This window comes from Oncorhynchus mykiss, chromosome 18 (genome assembly GCF_057628025.1).
Source record: "Oncorhynchus mykiss isolate SJ-2025 chromosome 18, ASM5762802v1, whole genome shotgun sequence".
Classification (NCBI taxonomy): Eukaryota; Metazoa; Chordata; class Actinopteri; order Salmoniformes; family Salmonidae; genus Oncorhynchus; species Oncorhynchus mykiss.
In genome coordinates this window covers 41,178,306-41,206,296 of record NC_143039.1, presented here as the reverse complement: position 1 = coordinate 41,206,296, position 27,991 = coordinate 41,178,306, and the positions used below count along the sequence as shown (strand labels likewise).

Sequence of the window (27,991 nt, the reverse complement as noted above, 5' to 3'; positions counted from 1 at the left end):
TTTTGTCTGATTATCTATGGTAATAATAATGCATTTTATTTTGTAAAGTGATTCCTTGCATCATACAATGATGTAAAAATAGTGTTATAGACCACTTTTTAACTGACCGGAGCTTTCACTCCCACTTGTCCAAAGGACATGTCAAGCCCTGAGTATGATTCTCACCGAGATAGTGGGGTCGTCAAAGGCAAGCACAAACTTGAGCATTTGATTGGTGGGAGAGCGGATGTCGTCTGTGCGGTCCCCTCAAAACATTCTTTGGGAGGCGATGTCACAGGAGGCACAGACCTCATTGTGAACTCTGACGGAGAGAAGGAGAAAGATAGAGCACGGGTGCATTCAGTTTGCTTCAACGTTTGCTACGTTCCGTGACGCTTTGAACCGAATGACCCATTTCCCGAAAACAGTGCACAACCATCTTTGACAGCCTTTGAGGTATGCTTGCTCCCATTTGGTGAGTGTGCTGAGGAATGGCCTTATCAATATGGGTGTGACCATCTGAAATCGCAAAACTTGTCCAGCACACCATATAGTTACTTCCCTTTGGGCCACCATAATCACAACGTTTTTAAACCGGATGTTCAGTACAGTACCGTTTCAGTTGAATTCAATGTTGCACAACGTTCTGTCGTACTGAACGCAATTCAGATATTGGATATGGACACAATAATTGCTGCTAATCACAATTAATTTACAGAAAAGTTTATATTTGAAAATGCAGATATTCCACATTTTCAGAAAGTTGGCTGCCAAGAACATATGTTGTCTCATTTATTTACAATGACAATATAATGCTTCTTGCATGAACATTTACTAGCACATCTATGAAAATCAGTACCACAAAGTGTGAAAACAACATCAACTGCACACACATTATCCTTATTATTGCATACAGTATCCTGGTTTGAGGCTGAATGCCCTTTGTAAGTGATTCCTACGAGCTCACTTGTAGTAGCCCAGCTGCAGTGCCACCTGGATGAAGGAGTTGGGACTCAGGTTGTGCCGTTTGGGCAATTCCTTCCCAAACCTCTGGAAGTTGAAGCAGTGGATATCCAGGTCGTTGATCAGTCTGGGGGCAAAAGCATGGCAAAATTAAAATGACAAATTCAAAATCCATGAATAAAGCATCAAGTGGGAGTGCTGATCTAGGATCAGTTTTTGCCTTGTAGATTATAATGAATGGCCCTGATCCAAGATTGGCTTTCTTGCTCTGAGACACTTCATGTACACGGACCCAGGTTAGCTGTTCAATTCAAATTATAAAGATGAATCTTCACTCTAATGGGATACAAATGTATCGACAGTTGTCAGTTTGGCCACAGGATGGCAGCACATGGTCTGAACCCAGGATAATACAGGCAGCTCAGGATCACAAACAATTTCTTAAAATAGAATAAGGAGGTTAGGGGGCACTAAAGCCAACCAGAGCCGCCTTACGCTTCTGACCGTGTTTTGTAAAGGTTAAACCAACACTGAGGGCAGATAATCGTGTTTACACGCCTCCATTTGCTTTGGTCCGTGTCACTTTCATTTCAGCTCAGAGCCGTGTTGAATTTCATAGCAAAGCAAACATCAACTACAGAGGCTGAGTGTTTCCTTATCATTGTCATTGTAGTATCGCCTAGTACACCAATGCACTCGACAGCGTTAGTACTGTAGTCTGTGTCAAACCAGTCAGTATGCGCACCATATAAATAAACAACCGCATATTTAGATTCAATAAAGCCTATATGATATGTAACAACACAGGAGTGAGGAAATAATGCATGATAATAATTGCATATGGTATGCAAACTCACATATCAAGGTTTTGCTTGGCATGCTCGATATCTCTCTTAATCTCACAGCCAATGTTGAAGTAAAGCTTCTTGGGCATCTGAAGTGGGATCAAAGGGGTTTTCTTTGGGTCAGGTTTCTAACTGAAGAGAGAAGACCAAGGATAAATGTTAATTGTACTGCTCCACTCACCTGCAGTGTTTTGTCAAACCAATGATTGCCGCTGTTCAAGTGTGTCCCGCCCCCATGCAGGATTTGAGCTGCCATGTGACTGGAGTGCCTGTCAGTCAAGGTCAAAGTAACATAGAACTGCCTGACTAATTTATCTCATAATCCAAAACACATCAGTCAGCCGTAACCAATTAAGTGCTCAACAAGTCCCTTGATGTGTCAAATGTAAATGAGCAAAAATAATGCATACTGTACAGCAATTACAAAAATAGTAACAAAGGATGGGTGAAATAATAATAATTTGGTTGCATAAATGATTGAGAAGAGGAAATGGAGAGAGAATACATAACAATAATAATTAGGAGGGTGCTTACATGTGTCCTATTTCATACATGTACAAGTGTGTATTATACATGTGAATTGGAAAGGATTGTTTGGCATATCCCACTCCCCCAGAGACACCCTCGGAGAGTGGAGTCAGAGCCAGGGATCAGCCATTATTGGCGGCGGCCCTGGAGAAATTGGGGAAAAGGGAAAGGAGGATACCTAGCTAGTTGTACAACTGAATGCATTCAACTGAAATGTGTCTTCCGCATTTAACCCAACCCCTCTGAATCAGAGAGGTGCGGGGGGCTGCCATAATCGACATCCACGTCTTCATTGGATGGGGAACAGTGGGTTAATTGCCTTGCTTAGGGGCAGAACGACAGATTTTGACCTTGTCTGCTCTGGGATTTGATCCAGCAACCTATACGATTACTGGCCCAACACTCTTAACCAATAGAGTGCGGGTGGAGGAGAAAGAGAGAAGAACATGGCTCATACCTGTCATCTGAGACCCTCATGACTGGAGAGTCCAGACACAAGGTTAAAAAGTCCCTTCTCAATCGCTCGAACTGACTCCTTGTTCAATTTATATGTGTAAGAAAAAAGGGAGAACATGAAAGAAAGGTGAAGCACTGAGCAAACAATCACCCTAAGTCCTTACTGAAGGTAATAAAAAATGAAAAATTTCGAACTTCAGAGACCTAGCATATGAAAACAGTGTCGTGCCTCTGCATTCCACACCCTGGACGTCCCATACTTTAGGTATTGTTATGGGTATGTATAGTATAATGGCCCCAGGTCTGGTGATGCTCACTGGTCAGGATTCTCATGGGCTCCTTGTCCGGCTTCCAGGACTCAGCCCTGATTCACAGGAGCTCGGCATGGATCTGGCTCTCTGTCATCCGGGAGCCGTCACTGTTGTACACGTCCAGCTGAAAGAGCTTGGGGAGCAGAATAAATAATTGAATTGTGATACGGAAAAGCCAATCCATGCTTTTGTCACTTCAAGATTAGATTACAGCAATGACCTACTTTCCGCCTACCCAAATATGGCACGAGGCCTTAATAAACTTCAGTTAGTGCAGATTACAGCTGCAAGAATCTTGACGAGAACCCAAAAATTCCAGTACATTGTCAAGTGCTAGCCTCTGGCTTCCTGTAAAGGCTAGGGCTGATTTCAAGGTTTTACTTTTAACCTAGAAAGCATTTGCATATTCTTGGTACCATTTGAAAAGGAAACGCTTTGAATTTTGTGGAAATGTGAAAGGATTGTAGGAGAATATAACACAATAGATCTGGTAAAAGATAATACCAAGAACAAAACAACCGTTCTGTTGTATTTTTTTGTACCATCATCTTTGAAATGCGAGAGAAAGGCCATCATGTGTTATTCCAGCCCAGCTGCAATTTAGATGTTGGCTACTAGCTGGCAGCAGTGTATGTGCAATGTTTTAGACTGATCCAATGAACCATTACATTTCTGTTCAAAATGTTGTATCAAGACTGCCCAAATGTGCCTAGTTGGTTTATTAATAACTTTTCATGTTCAAAACTGTGCACTCTCCTTAAACAATAGCATGGTATTCTTGAACTGTAATAGCTATTGCAACTTGGACAGTACAGTTAGATTAACAAGAATGTAAGCTTTCTGCAAATATCAGATATGTATATGTCCTGAGAAATTGTCAGGACCTGGATTGTTACAACCTCATGCTAATCACATTAGTTTAAGTTAGCTCAATGTCCTGCAGGGGACCCACCGATCCTGAAGAAGTTTTAACCAACAATGCAGTTAAGAAAATACAGAAAAAAAGTAAGAAATAAAAGTAAGGAATAATTAAAGAGCAGCAGTAAAATAACAATAGTGAGGCTATATACAGGGGGTCCGGTACAGAGTCAATGTGCAGGGGCACCGGTTAGTTGAGGTAATATGTACATGTAGGTAGAGCTACTAAAGTGATTGTGCATAGATAATAGCAGAGAGTAGCAACAGTGTAGAGGGGGGGGGGGGGGGGGGGGATGCAAATAGTCTGGGTAGCCATTTGCCATTTGATTAGATGTTCAGGAGTCTTATGGCTTAGGGGTAGAAGCTGTTTAGAAGCATCTTAGACCTAGACTTGGTGCTCCGGTACCGCTTGCCATGCGGTAGCAGAGAGAATAGTCTATGACTGGGGTGGCAGGAGTCTTTGACAATTTTTAGGGCCTTCCTCTGACACCGCCTGGTAGAGAGGTCCTGGATGGCAGGAAGCTTTAGAACCTTTCGAGGATCTGAGGACCCATGCCAAATCTTTTCAGTCTCCTGAGGGGGAATAGGTTTTGTCATGCCCTCTTCACGACTGTCCTGGTGTGCTACGACTATGTTAGTTGGTTGGTGATGTGGACGCCAAGGAACTTGAAGCTCTCAACCTGCTCCACTACAGCCCTGTCGATGAGAATGGGGACGTGCTCAGTCCTCCTTTTCCTGTAGTCCACAATCATCTCCTTTGTCTTGATCACATTGAGGAAGAGGATGTTGTCCTTGCACCACATGGTCAGGTCTCTGACCTCCTCCCTATAGGCTGCCTCGTCATTGCCGGTGATCAGGCCCACCACTGTTGTGTCATCGGCAAACTTAATGATGGTGTTGGAGTCGTGCCTGGCCGTGCAGTCATGAGTGAACAGGGAGTACAGGAGGGGACTGAGCACGCAGCCCTGAGGGGCCCCCGTGTTGAGGATCAGTGTGGCGGGTGTGTTGTTACCTACCCTTACCACCTGGGGGCGGCCCGTCAGGAAGTCCAGGATCCAGTTGCAGAGGGAGGTGTTTAGTCCCAGGGACCTTAGTGATGAGCTTTGAAAGCACTATGGTGTTGAACGCTGAGCTGTAGTCAATGAATAGCATTCTCACAATATCAAGGCACAAGGCAAGACCCAAATGCAGACACAGGAGGTAGATGGTTGGAGTCTTACAATGTTTATTAATCCAAAGGGGTAGGCAAGAGAATGGTCGTGGACAGGCAAAAAGGTCAAAACCAGATCAGAGTCCAGGAGGTACAGAATGGCAGACAGACTCATGGTCAAGGCAGGCAGAATAGTCAGGCAAGCGTGTACATAGTCCTGAAACAGGCAAGGAACAAAACCGTGAGGACTAGAAAAAGGAGAATGCAAAAAGCAGGAGACCGGGAAAAACGCTGGTTGACTTGGAAACATACAAGACGAACTGGTACAGAGAGACAGGTAACACAGGGATAAATACACTGGGGAAAATAAGCGACACTTGGAAGGGGTGGAGACAATCACAAGGACAGGTGAAACAGATCAGGGCGTGACACACATAGGTGTTCCTTTTGTCCAGGTGTGAAAGAGCAGTGTGGAGTGCAATAGAGATTGCATCATCTGTGGATCTGTTGGGGCGGTATGCAAATTGGAGTGGGTCTAGGGTTTCTGGGATAATGGTGTTGATGTGAGCCATGACCAGCCTTTCAAAGCACTTCATGGCTATAGACGCAAGTGCTACGGGTCAGTAGTCATTTAGGCAGGTTACCTTCGTGTTCTTGGGCACAGGGACTATGGTGGTCTGCTTGAAACATGTTGGTATTACAGACTCAGACAGGGAGAGGTTGAAAATGTCAGTGAAGACACTTGCCAGTTGGTCAGTGCATGCTCGGAGTACACATCCTGGTAATCTGTCTGGCCCTGCAGCCTTGTGAATGTTGGTTGGTGTATGTACGTATAGTCACTGTGGGAACGACGCCATCGATGCACTTATTGATGAAGCCAGTGACTGATGTGGTGTACTCCTCAATGCCATCGGAAGAATCCCAGAACATATTCCAGTCTGTGCTAGCAAAACAGTCCTGTAGTTTAGCATCTGCTTCATCTGACCGAGTCACTGGTGCTTCCTGCTTGAATTTTTGCTTTTAAGCAGGAATCAGGAGGATATAATTATGGTCAGATTTTCCAAATGGAGGGTGAGGGACAGCTTTGTACGCGTTTCTGTGTGTGGAGTAAAGGTGGTCTAGAGTTTTTTGTTCCATCTGGTTGCACATTTAACATGCTGATAGAAATGAGGTAAAACTGATTTAAGTTTCCGGCCACTAGGAGCATCACCTCTGGATGAGCGTTTCCCTGTTTGCTTAAGGCAGTATACAGCTCATTGAGTGCGGTTTTAATGCCAGCATCAGTCTGTGGTGGTATGTAGAAGGCTAAGGAAAAATACAGATGAAAACTCTCTAGGTAGATAGTGTGGTTTTATCATGAGATACTCTACCTCAGGCGAGCAAAACCTTGAGACTTCCTTAGATATCGTGCACCAGCTATTGTTTACAAATATACATAGCCCGCCACACCTTGTCTTACTAGACGCTGCTGTTCTATCCTGCTGATAGAGAGTATAACCTGCCGAAAATGTTATGTTATTAATGTCGTCGTTCAGCCACGACTCGGTGAAACATAAGATATTACAGTTTTTAATGTCCCGTTGATAAGATATATGTACTTTTAGTTCATTCCATTTATTTTCCAGCGATTGTACGTTGGCTACCAGTACGGGTGGCAAAAGCAGATTAGCCTGATCCTCACAAGGCACCCCGATCTCCTTCCGCACAAGCTCTGTCTCTTTCTCCTGCGAGCGACGGGGATGAGGGCCTGTTCGGGTGTCTGCAGTAAATCTCTCCCATCCGACGCATTAAATAAACATTATTTGTCCAATTTAAGGTGAGTAATCGCTGTTCTGATGTCCAGAAGCTATTTTCGGTGATAAGAGACAGTAGCAGCAAGATTATGTACAAAATAAGTTACAAACAATGCAAAAAAACAAACAAAAAAGCACAGTTCATTAAAAGTCAATAAAATGGCAGCCATCCTTTCCAGCGCCATTATACAGTAAAGAAGGATTTTTTTAGCCATGAGACAATTGAGACATGGATTGTATATGTGTGCCACTCAGAGGGTGAATGGGCTAGACAAAAGATGTAATGGCCTTTGAACGGGGTATGGTAGTAGGTGCCAGGCACTGGAACACTGCTGGGTTTTTCACACTCAACAGTTTCCTGTGTGTATCAAGAATGGTCCACCACCCAAAGGACATCCAGCCAACCTGATACAACTGTGGGATGCATTGGAGTCAACATTGGCCAGAATCCCTGTGGAATGCTTTCGACACTTTGTAGAGTCCATGCTCTGACAAATTGAGGCTGTTCTGAGGGCCAAAAGGGGGTGCAACTCAATAGCAGGAAGGCATCTTAATGTTCTATACACTCAGTGTAGGATACAGATCTATGAAATAACATCTCTAAACCAGAGGAGCCTCAACTTAGAAGGCAGCCATCACCCCTTTCATGTGACAATCTGTCAGTAGTTGTACCGGAGTAGGATGTGCTCACTCTCTACTCAGCAAATCCACAGGTGCAAATGCTGAGTGTGTGTACATCATCAATCTAGAACCATGTCAACACTGTCTGTGACTGTCTGTGTACAGTCAGTAAACCGGCCTGCTCCTCTCGTATCTCACAGGGACATTGTGCCTACAGCTATGGCAGTATGCTGCCAGCTGGCACTCACACACGCTGGCCCCTCCAGTCTGAGAAGTCCCACTTAGTCAGGGAGATGGCTGAGTTAGAATGCATGGGCAGGGGCTGTCTGCTCTCCAGGTATGCCCACTGCACCCACCAGTCAGATATCTATAATAGAGGACAGAGAAGAGAACAACAGCAAAACAACTATCAATCATGCAGGACAGTCCATAAAGGACGGCAGCTGTGGAAAGGCAATTTGAGCCATAGAGTTAACTTGAAATTAGCACCATGCATAAGGTGTCATCCAAAACTGATATTTTCTTATCTCAGTCTAGTTACGTGAAAATCAGTTGGTTACAAATTGTGCACAATTTCCCACATTGTTTGCATATCCAATTGTTTAAGTGTCTAGCTCGTCTCTCCAGTCCCTCTTGAAGTTGCAGACCGAGTCCCCCCTCTCCACAAAACATTTGGATCTTCTTGCGGGTGTGGACCAGCTCTTCTTTAGGTATCAGGGGCTCCAGGGCTCGTAGGTACCCCTGCAGAGTCTGGGCTAGCGGGGGCACGGGTTGGACGGGCACTGAGGAGTAAAAGCATCACTCCTGGCTGGATCCAGACACAACCTACATGCATGTCCAGATAAACAATGTTGAGTGTAGTCGGATGAGTAATAAGACGAGTTGATATGTGGTTTGAATATTTATAATATTTGGGATCACCTAGGGCTAATACTTTAATAAATGGGGAAACTCCATTTGATTTGTATTAATGTCCACTCTGTACGATACCCGTACCTTTTCAATGGGCCGCTTGGTGCATTCTGGGTACAATCCTTCAAGGAGCCAATTGAATACTAGCTTAAAAACCCAACGTTTGCATGAATTACATGAACAAGAAACACAACATTACAAATCTTTTCCTGAGCTGTAAAGATAAAAAAACTTCTCTGTGATATCGTATATCTTTGAAATCTTGGCATTATGAACTTTAAACGAAAATTGGCAGGTTTTTCGACTATTGCTGCGTTTACAACATCTCATAATTTAAATACCAGCATAAGACTGAGAAAAATCCACTTGAACACCCCTCCAACTGGTAATTACTTTAGGGAAACTGGTCGATCATCTCCGTGCTCTGAGTTTCACACTTGCACCTCTGACATCATTTGTAAAAATATAAAAAACAGCAGGATCTTCAGTAGTTGTTTTTTATGGTAAGAAAATAATACAATCATTGGTTTGGACAGCCAGACTGTAACCTCTGTGCTGTAATTGTAAATGATTGCATCAATGCAGCCACGTTTGTGCACAAGAAGACCCACCATGACATGATAATATCACATACTCTCTAAATATCCTTGAAACATAAATGTATCTATAGTCACATCTACACAACCCATCATGATACTTCAATTCGTTTCAAATAATTTATTTGATGTTTTTCTCTCATGAAGCCAGCTTCTTCGACCACAATAGAAAACAGAATAAAACCAAGTATTAAAATTGCACACGTGGGAGCATAAATCAGATATACCATCAATCTGATATTCTTCATTTAGATTATTTTTCATCAAAAAAGAGCACCTAAAATTGAGATTACAGCATCCCATGGAGCCATTATAACGTTTGTGCCCTTATTTGGGATATCGGTGATTCCTCACAAAACCAGGATGACAAAATACCATGAGTTTGGAGATTTCACAACATTTAATCCATAGAATGCTTATTTGGAGGAAGGATAATTGAAATATATTTTACATTTGTATTTAAAAGCAGAATTGAGAAATAATTAATTGAAGTTGTCATAGTTATTACATTTTGGCCTTACCCAGGCCTCCTTTAAGACGTCAAGTTTCATATGTAGGTGCTACAAAAACCCGTGTCTTGTAAATCTTTTCCACTTACTTTGAAACATGAGTGGTATTTTGATTTCAATAACAATTTTCTTACATGAATTAATGAATATAATATAAACAAGAATATAGAATATATAAACAAATATTTGGCAAATCTTTCAACATATTGTACATCCTGCAAATCACCAGCAGAGGGCAACCATTTTGAATAAATTTTCACATTCACTCTGTTCTTAATGCTTACAAATTGGATAATAACTAAAAGTAACAGAGAACTTTGATATGTCCATAGAGTATATTACGTTCAACAATATATAGAAAAAATGGCTAAATCAAAAAATGTACTTATTCTTCAGTATTCATAAATTAATGCAAGAAAATTTGAAAATTGAAAACAAAATACTACTCATATTTCAGAGCAAGCGGTAAAGCTTCATATGCCACCAATGTTTGCTTTGTAGCACCTACAGATAAACATAATGGAGTCTTAAAAAAGAGACCTGTGTAAGATCAACATTTCATAAATATGCCAACTTTGATGAATCATTTCTCAATTATGCTTTTAGATACAAATGCTAAATATATGTCACCAATCCTTCCTCCAAAGGACCATTCTATGGATTAAATGTTGTAAACATCCCTTAAATCATGTTTTCACCCACATCCCCCATGTGCTGTAGTCTCACATGATAACACCAGAGACACAAACATAATACCTTTTCCATTCAAAACTATGCAGTCAAATTAGCATAGATACAGTAGATATACTACTCTTTTTCATTCTACCACATTAATTCCACTAAAGGGCAAACAGTGAAACCTAAAAAAAAAAAAGATTATAATTATGTGTATTGGTGATTATTCCATAATGTATCATCAGTGTTTTAAATCATGTGCATTAAGGCTAGCTGATATCCATGTTGTGGTTCAAACAGAAATAGTAATTGAACAAAAGAGAATTGTCATGACGTTACATATAGCCATGGTTTACCAGAAACTACACATGAGGGGTGTAAAATTCACCTTGGACTTGTAGATGACCTGTTCTTTATGTCATCGGTATGAGCAAATCCAGCAGGCACAGGGACCAGATGATATACGATAAGCATCATTGAGGATGTGTCCAAAATGTCATTCTAATCCCTTTATAGTGCAGTACTTTTGTCCAGAGCCCTGTCGGGAATAGGGTGTCATTTGGAATGCACCGGGAATCGTTACAGTGCTGATGCAGAGTTTATATACTGTAGAGACGTTGTGTTGTTGATCTAAGCTAACTAAAACTAAACTGACCGGACCCTTTTTACCATACATTTGTAATCCACTAACTTGCATAGACGTGATCATCACCCAAAAGTACACACCTGATAGTAAAAATACAACAAGTGCACATAGTAAAGATTATAGGCTACAATATGTACCATGTTTTCATATTGTCTTTACACTTTTACACTGAAATAGAGGAGTTGAGGCTCCATCCACCATTCTGTCACGTGTGCTACCTCTCCAGCTTCTTGGTCATCAAGGTGCTCGTTATGGGGCACACGTGTCACCATCGTTACGCGCACCTGCGCATCATCAGACACACCTGGACTCCATCACTTCCCTGATTACCTTCCCTATATATGTCACTCCCTTTGGTTCCTTTTCCAGGTGTCATTGTTTCTGTTCCAGTTCCTTGTCTATGCGTTGTTTGTGGTTTGTATTATGTTGCGTTTAATTATTAAAACACTCACTCCCTGAATTTGCTTCCCGACTCTCAGCGCACATCGTTACACATTCATCTCACAAACTACATAAAACTGTTGTTTTCTTTTCTTCAAAACCAATAGTCCCTGATCCTATGTAAAATAAAATATTGTACATCAAAAAAGATTACAAACATTAAATGAATAATTTCAAAGAAACAAAATACAGGAAAACAAAAGTCATATTGCAAGATAAAATCTAATCTTAACCACATCATTTGAGCAATTTGGCGAGCCGACTGATGTCTACCGATGGCAAGACTCATCTGTAAAATAGAGAGATAAAGAGGAGTTATGAGACACAATTCAGACTGGACAACCACATTTCAGACTGGACAACCACATTTCAGACTGGACAACCACATTTCAGACTGGACAAACACATTTCATGACTGGACAAACACATTTCAGACTGGACAACCACATTCAGAGTGGACAACCACATTTCATGACTGGACAATCACATTTCAGACTGGACAACCACATTTCAGACTGGACAACCACATTTCATGACTGGACAACCACATATCAGACTGGACAACCACATTTCAGACTGGACAACCACATTTCATGACTGGACAACCACATTTCAGACTGGACAACCACATTTAAGACTGGACAACCACATTTCAGACTGGACAACCACATTTCAGACTGGACAACCACATTTCAGACTGGACAACCACATTTCCGACTGGACAACCACATTCCGACTGGACAACCACATTTCAGACTGGACAACCACATTTCAGACTGGACAACCACAATTCAGACTGGACAACCACATTTCAGACTGGACAACCACATTTCATGACTGGACAACCACATTTCATGACTGAGGGGTGTATTCACTAGAAACCAAACGGATGCAGACGGGCGAAAACTGAGAGGGACTAACCTGGACTTGTCCAATAAGAAACACTTGGTTTAGTTGCAAAATGTTTTGCAATGGTTTGCACAGGTATTCAGCTGCACTATAAATACAAAAGTATGTGGACACACCTTCAAATGAGTGGATTCGGGCTATTATAGCAACACCCGTTGCTGACAGGTGTATACAATCGAGCACACAGCCATGCAATCTCCATGGACAAATATTGGCAGTAGAATGGCCTTACTGAAGCGCTCAGTGACTTTCAACATGGTACAGTCATGTTTTCCAACAAGTCAGTTCTTCACATTTCTGCCCTGCTACAGCTGCCCTGGTCAACTGTGAATGCTTTTATTGTGAAGTGGAAATGTCTAGGAGCAACAACGGCTCAGCCGCGAAGTACAAGCAGCGCCGTCTCATTGATCACTCCACCTTCTTGAGAGCCCTACTTACCTCCTCCGGAATGCTTCAATGGAGAGCCAAGCACCTGTCGGGCATTCCTAGCTCAATGTATCCTCATCTTCAAGCTTCAGCCCTCCTCCTTCCGCTCGGATCGCTCCAAGATAGCCTACCTCATCACGCTGATGACCGGGAGGGCTCTCACCTGGGCTACTGCTGGAGAGTGCTTGGAATCAAGAGGCAATGTTCGATATGTTCCTGCAAGGCGTCTCTGAGGAGCTTGACCATCCGTATCGATGGGCGATTACGGGAACAACGGAGGGAGAGGAAATTGGATTTTGCTCGCACGCCCAGGGATCCCACCTTGCAAATGGAAGATCACCTTCAACACGGCCTGTGGTCATTACGAGTATCGGTTCATGCCATTTGGCCTTACCAATGCCCCTGTTGTGTTTCAGTGTCTGGTCAATGATGTTCTCCGGGACATGTTGAACCGGTTTGTCTTTGTCCTCATCTTCTCCCATTCCACCCAAGAATCTGACAGGTTCTCCAACGCCTCCTGGAGAACCAGCTGTTTGTAAAAGCAGAGAAGTGCGAGTTCAAACGTTCCACCATATCTTTTCTGGGTTTCATCTTCGTTGCAGGGAGTGTGAAAATGGATCCCGGGAAGGGGAGAGTGATGGTGGATTGGCCCCAGCCTACTTCCAGGGTGCAGCTGCAACGCTTGGGGTTCCTGGGGTTCACCAACTTCTATCGCCGCTTTACCCTGGGGATACGGCACCCTGGCTTACCCCCTGTCTGCACTCACCTTGCCCACGGTTCTGTTCATGTAGTCTCCAGCTGCTGACCGGGCATTCTGGGACCTCAAACATCGCTTCGCCACAGCTCCCATCTTGGTTCATCCGGACACTTCCCACCAGTTTGTGGTGGAGGCCGATGCTTCTGATGTTGGAGTGGGGGCGATCCTGTCCCAGCATTCTGCCCTGGACCTCAAGCTACATCCCTGCACCTTCTTTTCCCACCGCATCAACGCCTTGGAAAAGAACTACGATGTTGGGAATCGTGAGCTTCTCGCGGTGAAGATTACGTTGGAGGAATGGAACAACTGGCTGGAGGGGGCGGAACACACATTCATCATGTGGATCGACCACAAGAACCTGGAGTATCTCCACAACGCCAAGAGCCTCAACTCCAGGCAAGCCAGATGGGCCATGCTATTCATACGGTTCAACTTCTACCTCTCGTAATGCCGGTATCCAAGAATGTCAAGCCGAATGCACTGTCCTGCTGTTATAGCCCCATGGGTACCACCCCGGAGCTCGAAACCATCCTTCCCACCTCGTGCTTGGTGACGGCACTCAACTGGGGTATAGGGAACCAGGTCCGGGAGGCGCAGTGGTCCCAGCCGAACCCTGGGGGGGGGGCCCTGATAATCGGATGTTTGTGCCTAAATCTGTCCTCTCCGCGGTCCTGGAGTGGGCCCATTCCTCCAGGCTTGCCTGCCACCCGGTGTCCCGTCGGACCCTGGCCTTCGTGCGACAATGCTTTTGGTGGCCTATGATGGTTCCGGATGTTGCCGCGTTTGTATACGCCTGCACGGTCTGTGCCCAACATAAGACTCCTCGGCAAGCGCCGGCTGGTCTTCTGCAACCACTGCCTTCCCCTCACCGATCCTGGTCCCATATTTCCCTGGATTTCGTCATGGGTCTTCCCCCGTCTGAGGGCAACAACGCCATCCTGACAGTGGTTGAGCATTTTTCCAAGGCCGCTCACTACATAACTCTCCCTAAACTACCCTCGGCCAAGGAGATGGCCCAGTTCCTGGTGCAGCACCTCTTCCGGATCCATGGACTGCCCGCGGACATGGTCTCCGACTGGGGGCCTCAGTTCTTGTCCCGGTTCTGGAAGGTGTTCTGTGCCCTCATTGGGTTGTTGACCAGCCTGTCTTGTGGGTTCCATCCCCAGTCCAATGGCCAGTCAGAGCGAGCCAATCAGGATCTTGAGACTACTCTGCGCTGCCTGGTCTCCGCCAATCCCACCTCCTGGAGGCAGCAGCTGGTATGGGTTGAGTACGCCCACAACAGCCTTCCCTGCTCTGCCACAGGCCCATCTCCGATTGAGTGTTCCCTGGGATATCATCCCCCGCTCTTCCCCGAGCAGGAGGAAGAGGGCCGTGTACCTTCTGGCCAGATGTTTGTCCGTCGCTGTCATCAAATCCCGGTCGGCCCTCCTCAAGACCACCTCCAGGTAGTAACGACAGGCGGATCGCCATCGGACCCCGGCTCCCCGGTATCGTCTCGGGCAGGAGGTATGGTTGTCCACCGGGGATCTGTCCCTCCAGGTGGAATCCGGCAAACTCCCCGGTTTATCGGTCCATTTCCCATTTCCAAGATTATTAGCCCCTCTGCTGTTAGTCTTCTGTTGCCAAGTACTCTTCGTATACATCCCACCTTTCATGTGTCCAGAGTCAAACCTACGTATGTCTCACAGCCCTTTGTCTCCTGTGTTCTCTGTTTGTCCGTTGCCAGTTCGTCTTGTTTGTCAAGTCAACCAGCGTTTTTTCTCAGCTCCTGTTTTTTCCAGTCTCTCCTTTTTCTCACCCTCCTGGTTTTGACCCTTGCCTGTCCTGACTCTGAGCCCGCCTGCCTGACCACTCTGCCTGTCCCTGACGCTGAGCCTGCCTGCTGACCTGTACCTTTGCCCCACCTCTGGATTACTGACCCCTGCCTTGACCTGACTATTGCCTGCCCCTGTTGGAATATTAAACCATTGTCAATTTGACGTGTCTACATCTTACCTTGATTCCTGATACTGGAAGCAACGTCTTTTCGTCAGGAGCTTCATGAAATGGGTATCAATGGCTGAGCAGCCACACACAAGCCTAAGATCACCATGTGCAATGCCAAGCGTTGGCTGGAGTGGTGTAGAGCTTGCAGCCATTAGACTGGAGCATGCGAAACGCGCTCTCTGGAATGATCATGCTTCACCATCTGGCAGTCCGATGGATGAATCTGGGCTTGGCAGATGCCAGAAGAACGCTACCTGACCCAATGCATAGAGCCAACTGTAAAGTTTGGTGGAGGAAAAATAATGGTTTGGGGCCGTTTTTCATGGTTCGTGCTAGGCCCCTTAGTTCCAGTGAATGGTCATTTTAACGCTACAGCATACAATGACATTCTAGACGATTCTTTGCTTCCAACTTTGTGGCAACAGTTTGGGGAAGGCCCTTTCCTGTTTCAACATGACAATGCCCCTGTGCATAAAGCAAGGTTCATACAGAAATGCTGAGATCGGTGTGGCAGAACTTGACTGGCCTGCACAGAGCCCTGACCTCAACCCCATCGAAAACCTTTGGAATGAATTGGAATGCCGTCTGCGAGCCAGGCCTAATCATTCAACATCAGTGCCCGACTGCATTAATGCTCTTATGGCTAAATGGAAGCAAGTCCCTGGAGCAATGTTCCAACATCTAGTGGAAAGCCTACCCAGAAGAGTGAAGGCTGTTATAATAACAAAGGGGGGACCAATTCCATATTAATGCCCATAATTTTGGTCATGTAGTGTATTTGTAAGGAAGTGACATATACTGACCCACTCTCAGCACTCTCAGGCCAACCGCTGCCCCCACATTCCTGCTGCTCCTGGACACAAGCACTCCTCTCTCCTCCTCGTCTTCCTCCACCTCCTCCTCCCTCCCTTTCACCTGACCAAGTAAGGGGTAGTGGGTGGAGTCAAACATGGAGGTCTCTGATGGGTACTCACACACCTGCTCCAGCTGGGTCTCGTCGAAGCACACCTTCACCTGGAGGGGGCAAACAAGACACAGGAAAGAGGCTTAGTACAGTTCACACAAATGAGCCCACCCTTATAGACAGCCTGACCACATTGCAGTGTTACATAATAAGGATGGACATGCTTCAAGAACAATAATAAAAATAACCTGTACTTGCAGTGTTGCCCTCATTTCGTATGAAAGGGAGATGGTGAAGGCACCCATAAAAACGGCATAATTAGGTTCTACTGAGTCGGACCCTCCCTGACAAAAATGTGTGTAACCTACAGTTTGTTTACTTAGCACGGACACTGCGTTCACTTTGGTGTAAACAAAGTTGCTGCCTGGACCCAAAAGGAAGTCAAACCTGGCCCCTGGGAGATATGCGTAGGTCGTTAAAGTACATTATATTATAGGTCGGTGTAGTACATTTATATTCACAACAGACTGACTGTCCACACACTCCTGATAATAAACTGGTGTGAGAGAAGTTAGATGAATCAAGCTCAGGCCCAGGAGGCTAATCCCTGACTGAACTGATTAACCCAGGCTAACACAGCAGGGGAGAACATGGAGGACAGACAGAGAACCAGAGAGAGAGAATGAGGAAGAAAGGAGGCGCACTGTGTCAATCGCTGCACCCGAGTGGCACAGTGGTCTAAGGCACTGCATCTCAGTGCAAGAGGTGTCACTACAGTCCCTGGTTCGAATCCAGGCTGTATCACATCCGGCCATGATTGGGAGTCCCATAGGGCGGTGCACAATTGTCTGGGTTTGGCCGGGGTAGGCCGTCATTGTAAATAAGAATTTGTTCTTAACTAACTTGCCTGGTTAAATAAGGTTAAATAAAATAAAATAGTCACATCGGGAACCTTTACGAATACTCAAAAAATGTCTTACACAGGATGTGGGGCAGCCACTGTTGACGAGAATGGTGCCTTGGTCTAGTTTGAGAGAAATAGATGTGCCAAGGGAACCTAGGGATTGAGGAAGGGCGAGACAAATGATCTGACCGAGGATGAGGAGGAAGTCACCCTCTGTGAGATGATGCTGCTGCTCAGGGGAGCTGACGGCAAACAGTCTCAAGGACAGCAACGTGAGCAACAGGTGGCCAGGAGGCACCAATAGGCTACGGAAGAGTTACAGCAGGACGACTATAGTAAAGGAGAGCTGTGCTTAACAGCTAGTAGTACATTACAGGATTTGGTGCCGAACAGATACCAAACAAACAATTCTTGGGGTTTTTCTCATTACTCAGTGTGGACAGAGTGGGTGAGATTCATTCAGGTGAATAATGCATCCAATGAGGTTTGGATATATTTGGATGATTTCAGTCAGAGTATGTCCATTCAGTTACAGAGGATGATACTTTGTCATTATCCACATCCTGTATCATAGTTGATTAATAAACAACCCTGCCAACCTAAGACCTTGTGTGCCTCTGTTACTCTATCATAGCCTCTCTTTCGAACAGGTACAGTTCTTTTTTGTCAATGTACCTCTTCAGTGTCATTCAGTCAAACAAAAAAATCATCCCTTACTGCTGCTCAAATTGACTTTTTCCCTTCTCTCACTTCCATGTCTGAACTCTCAAGAACCTCGAGGGGGGCTACAATATTATTTTTTTTACCTTTATTTAACTAGGCAAGTCAGTTAAGAACAAATTCTTATTTTCAATGACGGCCTAGGAACAGTGGGTTAACTGCCTGTTCAGGGGCAGAACGACAGATCTGTACCTTGTCAGCTCGGGGATTTAAACTTGCAACCTTCCGGTTACTAGTCCAACGCTCTAACCACTAGGCTACCCTGCCGCATGATGATGTCTGCTCTGTCATAATAAAAATGCACGATCTTTAGTTCATATGCATGACAGGTGGCAAAAATACTATGCATATAATGCATAAAACTGACAAAATGTAATCATAATTTGAATGGGGTTTGGTGGCCGTTGGCTCAACTTACCCCAGCGTTTCCCAAACTCGGTTCTGATTCAAATAATGAACTCATCATCAAGCTTTGATGAATTGAATCAGATTTGTAGTGCTAGGGGTAAAAACAAAACATGAACCCCTTTGGGTCCAGAGGACTGAGTTTAGGAAACCCTGACTTAACCCATGGACATGGGCTCAACTTATCCCAAGGCAAACTACTATATATTAGCCCACACAGCTAGTAGGCACTTTCATGCTAGGTTTAGGACCTCATATTGTAGCTTATAGAGACCCCAACTGATGTATAAAACAATCTTAAAACTCTAACATTTGGTTTAGATACAAGCATCATGAAACCTACAACACAATATGTTCATTTGAGTTTGTGAACATGAAATGATGACCTCTTCCTAAATATTTGGTCACATGATTAATCTTGTGTACGGTTTCTTAGAAACGAGGGGTGGCTCAACTAATTGTTTGGCTCAATTTACCCCACTCACCCTATATTTGCTATTTATCTGTCTCTATCATTCAGAGGAAGTGAGCAGGCCTGAAAGAGGAAATGAGAGCAAATACCCAGTGAATGCATCCAAAATGTCACCCTTTTCTCTGTAAAGTGCACTAGTTTTGACCAGGGACTCAGACAGGCAGTGTCAGCTAGGGAATCACAAGGTTGTTGAGCTTCCCCTCACTACACTTCTGTTTAACCCCACCCTCCTCTTTCACTGACAAATGAGAGGCTGTTTCTCTTCAGTCACACCAAAATTGGGCCTGATGACCCCATTTGAAGAAGTATAAATTGGAAATTAGGTTACAGTAGGATAGCATCATTAGTCAAATGTTGCAAAAACTATACAATAAACATGGCGAGAGCTTCCTCAAGTGCCATTGCTAAATTAACAAGTTAGTAATTTTTTTTTAGGTGTTATCATTCATTCCCATATTTGAACAAGTCTTGAAAGGATGTCATTGGCATCGCGAGACTATTCATTTCTTTCCTACTCTGTTGTTATATGCCAATAGGTCAACGCTTGCCAAAATTCCAATGCAGCAGAACAAACTCAGCAGAAACAGGAAAATACAAAGGAAGACTTGTCGGGAAGGCAACAACGGCAGACTCATTGAAAGACAGGATCTGGCAGAGGAAGTAACCTGCAACATAATGGTGTGACGCAGTCCGTGAACTGTGTAGCATCTTACAGAAAACGAAAGGAAACAAGATGCTGATAGGCAAAGTACAATAGCAACGTGCGTTATACTAAAGGTCATGCTGCCTGAGTAAAGTACAGTACATGAACCATACATGTTTAAGTATATAAAAATAGGTATACTGTATACAGTAATTGCTCTAAATATGCACATTCTGGTCTAACTTACTATATAAACAGACTGTACCAGACTCATCCCATTCTAAACCTCTTGCTCTATTTGTGTGGGGAGACTGCCAGCCTTGTCTTTAGTTCTGCCCTGATGAGCCACTTTGTTATGTAGGCATTCTAATTACAGTACTCTAAAAGACTCTTCTGTGTCTGAAATGGTACCCGGAAGCATCCTGTCTCTAACAGGCTATGGCTCCAATTGTTTTCACGAAAAGGGGACGCAATGTTAAAAGCCTTTTGAACTTTTGTGCGATAACTTGTCTTTCTATATGAAACAGAAAAAAGTGATGACTGATTCACAACCCACATACCTCGTCTCTGCAAAACCTCCGGTCAGACAGACAGAATTAGATAGGGGGGAGGAGGAAGGGTGGCTCTAGTTGTCGGTGTGATTTCCTCAAGTGTTACATGAAGGCTCATTTGAACGTGACTGGTAATTCTATACATTACGGTCACCCTAACAAATGATTTATAACGGGTTTATAATTAGTTTATTATTAAATGATACCACACAGCCACTGCTACTAGTAGGCTACTTTACAGCTGAGAATCATGATGTCGTGCTTGATAAGGCTTTAACAGACTTAGCTCAGTTGACGTGTTCTAACTCCTCAGTTCAATCAAACAGGATGTTCTAATGCGAGTGAAAGGGGATTCTACATGATAGTGTGTGTGTGTGTGTGTGTGGGGGGGGGGGGGGGGTGCATTCTGGGGACTGGTGATAAAAAGGTTCAAATGGAAGCAAGTAGGAAAGAGGTGATGTTTTCTGACAGTCACAGCATGTGTGACAACTCAAAACACTATCATCGATCTTATCCCATAACACACTGATGATCTATTCAAGCCATTTTCTGCTATTTTCGTTTTGTTTTACCAATTGGGTCTTCCTTAAACACAACCTTAGATGATGGGATCCCATGATCATCACTACAAGATGTGATACTTCATCAATACAATTTATAGTGCATAGTCTGCAATATGCCAAACGGCAGTCTACACTCACCCCTTTGGGAGATGCTTTGGAAGTCTTGACCAGGCAGGACTTGTCCAGGTTCTGATACCCGCCGATCACTTCGATCTCCTCCGCAGTGGGGTACCTCTTCTTGCCTCTCTCTCCTTCCTCGGTTAGGACAGGCATCTGGGACTGGGCAGACGTATTGGCCAGGGGTCTAGAGGATACAGAAACAGCTTCCACGGCTGCCCCTCCAACAGGCTTCCTGGGGGTGATGGTGATGGTGGTGCCCCTCTTGACCTGCTGGCCTCCAGAGAGGCTTCTGATGGTGAAATGGGTCGGAGAAGGGGAAGGGGAGGGAGAGACGGAGGTGGATTGAGATGGAGAAGCTGATGGGGTGGTTGGTACTCCCTGGTCTGGGTGTAATAAGTTCTCAGGAGAGGGGGTCAGGACAGATCTGGAGTTGATGGTAATGGATCGGGCCTGTTTGGGTTGGTTGGACTGGGCCTGCTTGGGTTGAGGAGGCCTTTCAGAGTGCAGTTGCAGATTGGACTGAGATTTTCTGGGATTTAGGATTGTTTGCTGGTCCATTTGCCTCGGATGCTTCTGCTGAGGTTCCTTATTAGGCTGGCTGTGTGATATCCTAGGGCTTTGCTGAGCTTTAGACTCTTTATCTTTCAAATTAATATTTTGTCCAAAAGACGACTGTGCTGCGTTGTCGTCATGTGATAGTCTCTGTACTTCCTGTTGTTCTCGCAACTGAAGCTGTTCCACCTGCCGCTGTACAGTCTGAAGTCCGGACTTCTCATCGCTGGAAGAGGCTTTATTCCCAGGAGCCCCACCACCACCCCACAGCTGCTTCTGTGTCAGCCTCCCAACTGATCTCTCTGGACTGCATGGCTCCTGTTGTTCTGCGGATATGTCGGACTGTACCTTAGGAGTGTGTGATGGGATAGGCCTATCCACGGTCCTGTCACTCATGCACACCGCCGCCCTGGACCCCACCGTTTTCAAGTTATAGATCCGGCTCATTTCAGCAAGAGAGGGAGGGTGAAGCAGAGAGGGGGAGAGAGAGTCTAAGGGCGCGGGAGAGTGTGAAGGAGGCAGATAATGCAGCCTGTACTCTTCCTCTGAGAGTTTATCCTCTCCTTCTTCTCCTCTGCCTCCGGTGTTCTGTTTTCTCTGCCGACCCCTGTCGCACCGTAACTCTGCTAGTACATGTTTGGTTGGATCTTCCCCTCTCTCAGTCGTGTGAGAGCTGAACAAGGCTACTTCACAGGCTGCAATGGAGATCCCTCTGGTTTCTTTCTCTCCTTTGACAGCTTGCGAGAACGAGAGAGGAACAGGAAGCTGGGAGACGGCTTTCGACACGCTCACTTCCTGTGTGACGTCAAACTGAGTGGATGTTGTCTGCGGTGGGGAGCCTTCCTGTCTCTGTCTCTCTCGCTCTATTTCGTTCCCCATCTCTCCTTCCTCACACCAGTCTGAACATGAAGCTTTTCTAGTCCTTCTAGTCCCAGCCTTTTCTGTCCCCTCAGTCGCATCTCCATCATCCCCCGTCGTTGCCACTCCCTCCATGTTCCTCAGCCTCTCCTTCTCTCTCTGTTGGCTTTTCTCTCGCAAGGATTCGATGTGAGACAAGGGCTTGCCGATCCTGCAACTGTCCTTCCTCTCCACACCTTTTCCTCCCTCTCCTTCGCAGCTCCGGTCGTATTCGCTTTGGAGGCTTGCCTCCCCCACACCATAGAACACGGTCCTGGGTATGTGTATCTCAAGTGGCATTGGAGGGATTCCAACTGAGGCAAAGCACTTTGGAGACTTAGGACACTTAGGGGTCACTTCAAGAACTGACTTTTTGGGGTAAACATGACTGTGCACGTGTGCGCCAGGTGAAAGTATAGTGTCCTTGCTTACCTCACCTGGCTCCCTATAAGCTTTGCTCCCTCTCTCAGTCTCTGTGTCCTCCCTCACCACGCCTTTGCCATCCAGCATCAATGTTTGGGTCCCTTTGTGATTGTCACGTTCATTCACTGTCCCCCCCACTCTCTCTATCTTGTTGATAAGATCCTCTGTGTGCTGTGACAGTGGTGACTGGGTTGAATGGTGTCCCGGTGCTCCTTGACTACTATGCCAATCTGTTCCTTTATGTGCCACAGTACTGAGCAAGGTTGATGAGCACTCTGTAAACGCTGACACGTGGTTGTAATGACTATCGACAGACTGAGGAGGACTGGCTCTGTCTATGGAGAGGGTGATCACACAGTTTTGCTGAGTTGTTTCAACTGAAATTGTGCAGTCCCTTACCTCTGATACCCTCTTCATGTCCCTTACCTCTGATACCCTCTTCATGTCCCTTACCTCTGATACCCTCTTCATGTCCCTTACCTCTGATCCTCGCCTAAAGTCTGACTCCCTTCTCTCCCGCACTTGAGGTTCTGCCTCTCTTCCACCCACCCCCTCTCTCCCTTTGCTCCTCGCCTTGTCCAACCCTCTCTCGCTTTCTTCTCTCGTTTTCTCCACCTCTCTGTCCACTGCTCTCTCTCGACCATCCTGTCTGATGGACACTCTTCGCGCAAACGAGGCCTCGGTGTTTCTAAGTGAGGCCATTGTAAACCCTACCTCCCCATACATATTCTCTGTGAGTTCCTCTGTCCCCTTGTTGCTCAAATCTAACTCCACTCCTGTTACTCTCTCGACCCAACGGTCAATCTCTTTTCCGGCGTTACTTTCCACAGCAGGCCGTCTCTCGTGCTGTCCCCCTACCGCCCTGTCTGCTTTTATGCATCCCTCTCTATGCTTCCCCACAGGCACTTTATCTGAAAGCCAGGTCCAGCACTCCTGCTTGCCTGCCCTCTCTGACCATTCCCCCTGCACTACATCTCCCTTTGCTGCCACCCTCCTGTCTGAACATGTCCTCTCCACCACCTTCCTATCATGGTTCCCCTCGTCCTGCATGCCATTCTCCTTTGTGCATATCCCACGGTCAGAGAAGCTGAATGACCGCTTGGGCACACCCCTGAATCCTGCATGTTCCTCCTCCCCTCTCCTGTCTCCATCATCCAGACAAAACGGTTCTCTGCCCCTGCCAGGCCGGATGAAACACTCTGAGCTTTTAGACCGGGATGGGGGTTTTGGATGTTCTCTGAATTTCTTTGTGTGCTCCCCAAATTTACTCAGCAGCTCACTCACCCTAACTCCTCTCTCGTTGTGGATACTGTCATCTGTGTCACCATATCTCCTATCCTCTTTTTCTGAAGAAGCTACTTGTGTCCGTGGTAGGTCTTTCTCCCTCAAGTTTTCCCTCTCTTTATCTTTCATCATCAGCCATGCCACCTCTCTTTCCAGCTGCCTCTCACAGTCTTTCCCTCCATCTTTATTGCACTTTGCATCTCTCCCTCTTTCTCCATCTCCTTCCCTGCCTGTCCCTTTGAGACCTCCACTTCTTGAGTCCTCAGTGCCAGCTAAGGGTTTAATGATCAATATTTCTGATGCTCGGATCTCTGTGACACTCCCTCCACCAGCCAGAAACTCCTTGAGGTCCATCTTTACGTCTCTATTTTCCTGCTCCTCTTCCATCACCTCCCTCTCCCTCTCTGACTCTCTCCTTCTACCCCTCCTTTCATCACTTCCCTTTCTGTCCTGTTCAATAATGATGATGTTGTCTGCTCTGATAGTACGAAGGCCTGGGACTAGTGGATAGGAGTACTTGGGGGTTGGAGAATTTGAGTCTCCCTCCTCCCTCTCCTCCTCTTTTCTCCCTCTCGGGCAATCCCTTTCCCTGTCTCTCACAGTATCCCGGCTCGTCTCTCTCCCGGCACTCCTGTCCCTTTCTCTGCCCCCACTCCTGTCCCTGTATCGCTCTATTTGTATTTCTATATCTCTTCCCTTCCCAGACTCTCCATCATGACCTTTGACGTGGCCTCTTTCTTTCTCCTTTTGCCTCTCTCTCCCTACTTCTATTTCCTGCTCATTCCCTTTCTCGTGGCCCATCTCCCCAGCCCTCTCTGCTTCTCTTCCCCTCCTCCATCCGCCATGTGTGCGAATGAATGAGTTTTGTCCGACAGGGATGATGGTCTCCTTTAACACCAGACACTGCAGTTTAGCCTCTTCATCCAGCCAAGGCCCCGTGATGTCTGGGCTGAGTGGTGGTTCACTTCCCAGCTGCACTAGTGTAGAGCTGTCCAGGTCACTCGCAGGATCAGAGGGGGACCTGCCCTCCTTGACTTGGAGGGGGCCCTCCCTCTCCTTGTCCCCGAAACTCTCCTGTTTCATTCTCCTCCTCTGGATGATCCCTCGCTTCCAGGCAGGCATGCTGGCGAGTTTGTCCTCCTCCTCTTTTTCTCTCTTCTCTCGCTCCTCCTCCTCCCTCCTCTTTCGCTCTAGCAGGAGTTGTTTCCATTTCGGTAAAGAGGAGACAGACATAACAGAGAAGAGGTCTTGCTTTTGGCAAGTTGCCTAATCTTCCTTTCTTTTAACGCTCTGGCAACAGGTCTGTCAAAAAGGACACATATGTAATAATTATAATAAACATATGTTGTGATTTAAATTGTATAGCATATTCCCTTTCAAACTGATCATAGAAAACTGGAGAAAAATGAGTGCGTCACTTTGCTTTCAAATCAGAATAGACTTTATATTGAAATGTTGCCTATTAATAGGCCTACTTTGTACTTTATATCATGTGTAGAGGCTATGTAACTCACCTACGTAGCCTATTTACTGGGTGACATTTTACACAGGCTTCTTCCTCCCATGATGGTTACTTTCTCTAATCATAAAAAGTGAACATACATACCAACTATGCCTCTGGTCTGCATGTAGCTATACATTTGCAAGCCAAGTGTTCACCACAATTAAGCACTCCTCGTTTTAAGCATGCACGCAAAAAATGTTCCAAAATAATTTTCCAAACTCACCAAATCCTGGGTATTCCGCAGTAATGCTTTATATCCCCCTCTGTGTTGGTTTGAGAGGAGTCAGCCTTTGAATGAAGGGCGACTGTGCACCACCCGTTGTTCTTAATGCGTTCAAAGCACCAACTGGAAGATTGGTCTCTATCTAAAGCTTTCCGATAGAGTTGATTAATCGATGTTGTCAAAAAGTCAGGATTAATAATGTCTACATAGCTCGATTATCTTAATGACGACTACACTGTGAATTAGAGCATGTCAATTTGAAACACCTCCATTGGTAGTAAATATTCCCCAACTGCAGTGCTGTCCGACTACTGTAATCCACTAATTACATTTAATTCCATCAGGGGAGTTAGTGGCACACACCATAATGGCCGACCCAAGAAAAGGCGTTTAAAGAAGACTCCCGTCTGCCGGTCACCCCCTCGTCCCTCTAATTGGGAGGGAGGGAGGGAGGGAGGGAGGGAGGGAGAGAGAGAGAGAGAGAGAGAGAGAGAGAGAGAGAGAGAGAGAGAGAGAGAGAAAGAAAGAAAGAAAGAAAGAAAGAAAGAAAGAAAGAAAGAAAGAAAGAAAGAAAGAAAGAAAGAAAGAAAGAAAGAAAGAAAGAAAGAAAGAAAGGAGAGAAGGGGTCACCTCAGCCAGAACATGAGGGTTGAGATAATGCAAATTATCCTAGGTGATGTGAAAAGCTTTAACCGGTCTTCCCTGGTGGATTCCCAAGTCAAAAATTGTGATTTATCCGATAGAATCCCATAAGATTCTCACAATCTTATAGGATTTTGTGTCACCTCTATCAGAATCCTATTGGACAACTTTTTTCCTATTTGAAATGGAAAGTAATCATATTGGGTCCTACAGGGTTCTCGATTTCTTATAGAATCCTATTGGAATTCTATTGGATTATGTGTTTTCCTATTGGGAATCAAAAGTAATCCTATTGGACCCTATATAATTCTGGCAATCCTATAGGATTTTGTATTACCTCTATCAGAATCATATTGGAATCCTATTGTAAATCAAAAGTAATCTGATTGGATCCAATAGGTTTTTGATAAATCTTGTAGGATTTTGTCACCCCAATCAGAATCCTATTAGAACATATTTTTCTTAAACAAACCCATAAAATTATACACTGAACAAAAATATAAATGCAACAGTAAAAGTACTGGTCCCATGTTTCATGGATTGAAGTAAAAGATCCCAGAAATCTTCCATATGCACAAAAGTGCAATTGGCATTCTGACTGCAGGAATGTCCACCAGAGCTTTTGCCAGATAATGAAATGTTAATTTCTCTACCATAAGTCGCATCCAACGTTATTTTAGAGAATTTGTCAGTATGTCCAACCTGCCTCACAACCGCAGACCACATGTAACCATGCCAGCCCAAGACCTCCACATCCGGCTTCTTCAACTGCGGGGATATGGAGGAGAATTTTTGTCTGTAATTAAGCCCTTTTGTGTTGAAAACACATTCTGATTGGCTGGGCCTGGCTCCCCAGTGGGCCGGCCTGGCTCCCAAGGGGATGGGCCTATGCCAGGTACCTTTAAGAGTGGCTGATGATGTCACAGCAAGCACGAGCTCGTAAGTGTTAGCCTAACTCCCAAATTCAGCTTGCCAGCTGTGGCTGTGCAGAGAACCTCGGGTTTTCTAACATTATCGTTCTATTTATCCTTCACTGTGCTGTGCATAAATGCAAGAACCGTGAGTACAGTATTTGTTTCCTTATGTTCCTGACAAAGTTGTCAATGTTTTAGTCATATTTTCGGCATTGTACATCATATTATGCTTTTGTATGCTAGCTAAAAAACGACTATTTGCCATATTTTGCCTGTCAGCTGACTAGCTAGCTGAGTTATAGCCATTTGTTTGTTGTTTTTGAGTCACTGTATTGTTATAGCAGTTATATGTTTTATAGCAGTTATAATTTTTCTTGTTTGTTATTGATAAATATACAATATGTGTCTTATTACAGGCAAGTCAACCCCATTTTCATGATTTCAGGTCATCAAAATAAGTCACATCACATCAAGTTTTTGGACTCATTCAGCAGTTTTTACCTAATAAGTACTATACTATTGGAAATGAATGTTGAAAGTTCTAATAACATTTCTAAAACATAAGTTGAAAATTATGCTGCTGCTGCTTCCTGTTTACAATAACCTTTGATAAATAGCCCAATATCAAAACACCATTTTGAAATGTCCAAATCAAAACAGTTTATGAGATATTGAAATGTACTACTTACACATACTGTACATGTGCCACAATTGAGTATTTTTTTAAACGAGCACCTGCATATGCACCAAAACCCTGTTGACAAGTGGCATTGAATCACTCATATTGATCAAGCTGTTGAAACTAACACAACTCAAAACCCACATGGAAACTGGAAATATTATTTG

At 44.9% G+C, this 27,991-nt stretch overlaps 2 protein-coding genes across 2 annotated transcripts; both read right to left on the bottom strand.

Moving 5' to 3' along the window:
* On the bottom strand, positions 1 to 11,174 carry LOC110496797 (carnitine O-acetyltransferase-like). Its single transcript, XM_036952524.2, has 6 exons — positions 11,121 to 11,174; positions 7,813 to 7,931; positions 1,969 to 2,056; positions 1,800 to 1,876; positions 947 to 1,069; positions 1 to 301 (listed from the first exon to the last, which is right to left on the bottom strand). The coding sequence occupies exons 1-6, from the start codon at positions 11,172 to 11,174 to the stop codon at positions 247 to 249; spliced, it is 516 nt and encodes a 171-aa protein (XP_036808419.2). The 3' UTR covers positions 1 to 246.
* On the bottom strand, positions 9,174 to 26,162 carry LOC110496040 (uncharacterized). The gene is made up of 3 exons (XM_021571677.3): positions 20,725 to 26,162; positions 16,228 to 16,438; positions 9,174 to 11,632 (listed from the first exon to the last, which is right to left on the bottom strand). Exons 1-3 carry the CDS (start codon positions 25,093 to 25,095, stop codon positions 11,613 to 11,615), a joined length of 4,602 nt encoding a protein of 1,533 aa, XP_021427352.3. The 5' UTR covers positions 25,096 to 26,162; the 3' UTR covers positions 9,174 to 11,612.
* Between the last annotated feature and the right edge of the window lie 1,829 nt (positions 26,163 to 27,991).

Bases quoted from the DNA above. Each gene is read 5' to 3' on its own strand.
- LOC110496797 (XM_036952524.2), bottom strand. From the start codon at position 11,174: ATGGTGACACGTGTGCCCCATAACGAGCACCTTGATGACCAAGAAGCT. The intron at 1,070-1,799 runs GTGAGTTTGCAT...TTTTGCCCCCAG, and splicing joins GCCAAGCAAAACCTTGATAT to ACTGATCAACGACCTGGATA. The intron at 302-946 runs GTGAGCTCGTAG...TCTCTCCGTCAG, and splicing joins CTGCAGCTGGGCTACTACAA to AGTTCACAATGAGGTCTGTG.
- LOC110496040 (XM_021571677.3), bottom strand. From the start codon at position 25,095: ATGTCTGTCTCCTCTTTACCGAAATGGAAACAACTCCTGCTAGAGCGA. The intron at 16,439-20,724 runs GTGAGTGTAGAC...TGCCCCCTCCAG, and splicing joins CCAAAGCATCTCCCAAAGGG to GTGAAGGTGTGCTTCGACGA. The intron at 11,633-16,227 runs GTCAGTATATGT...TCTATTTTACAG, and splicing joins CCTGAGAGTGCTGAGAGTGG to ATGAGTCTTGCCATCGGTAG.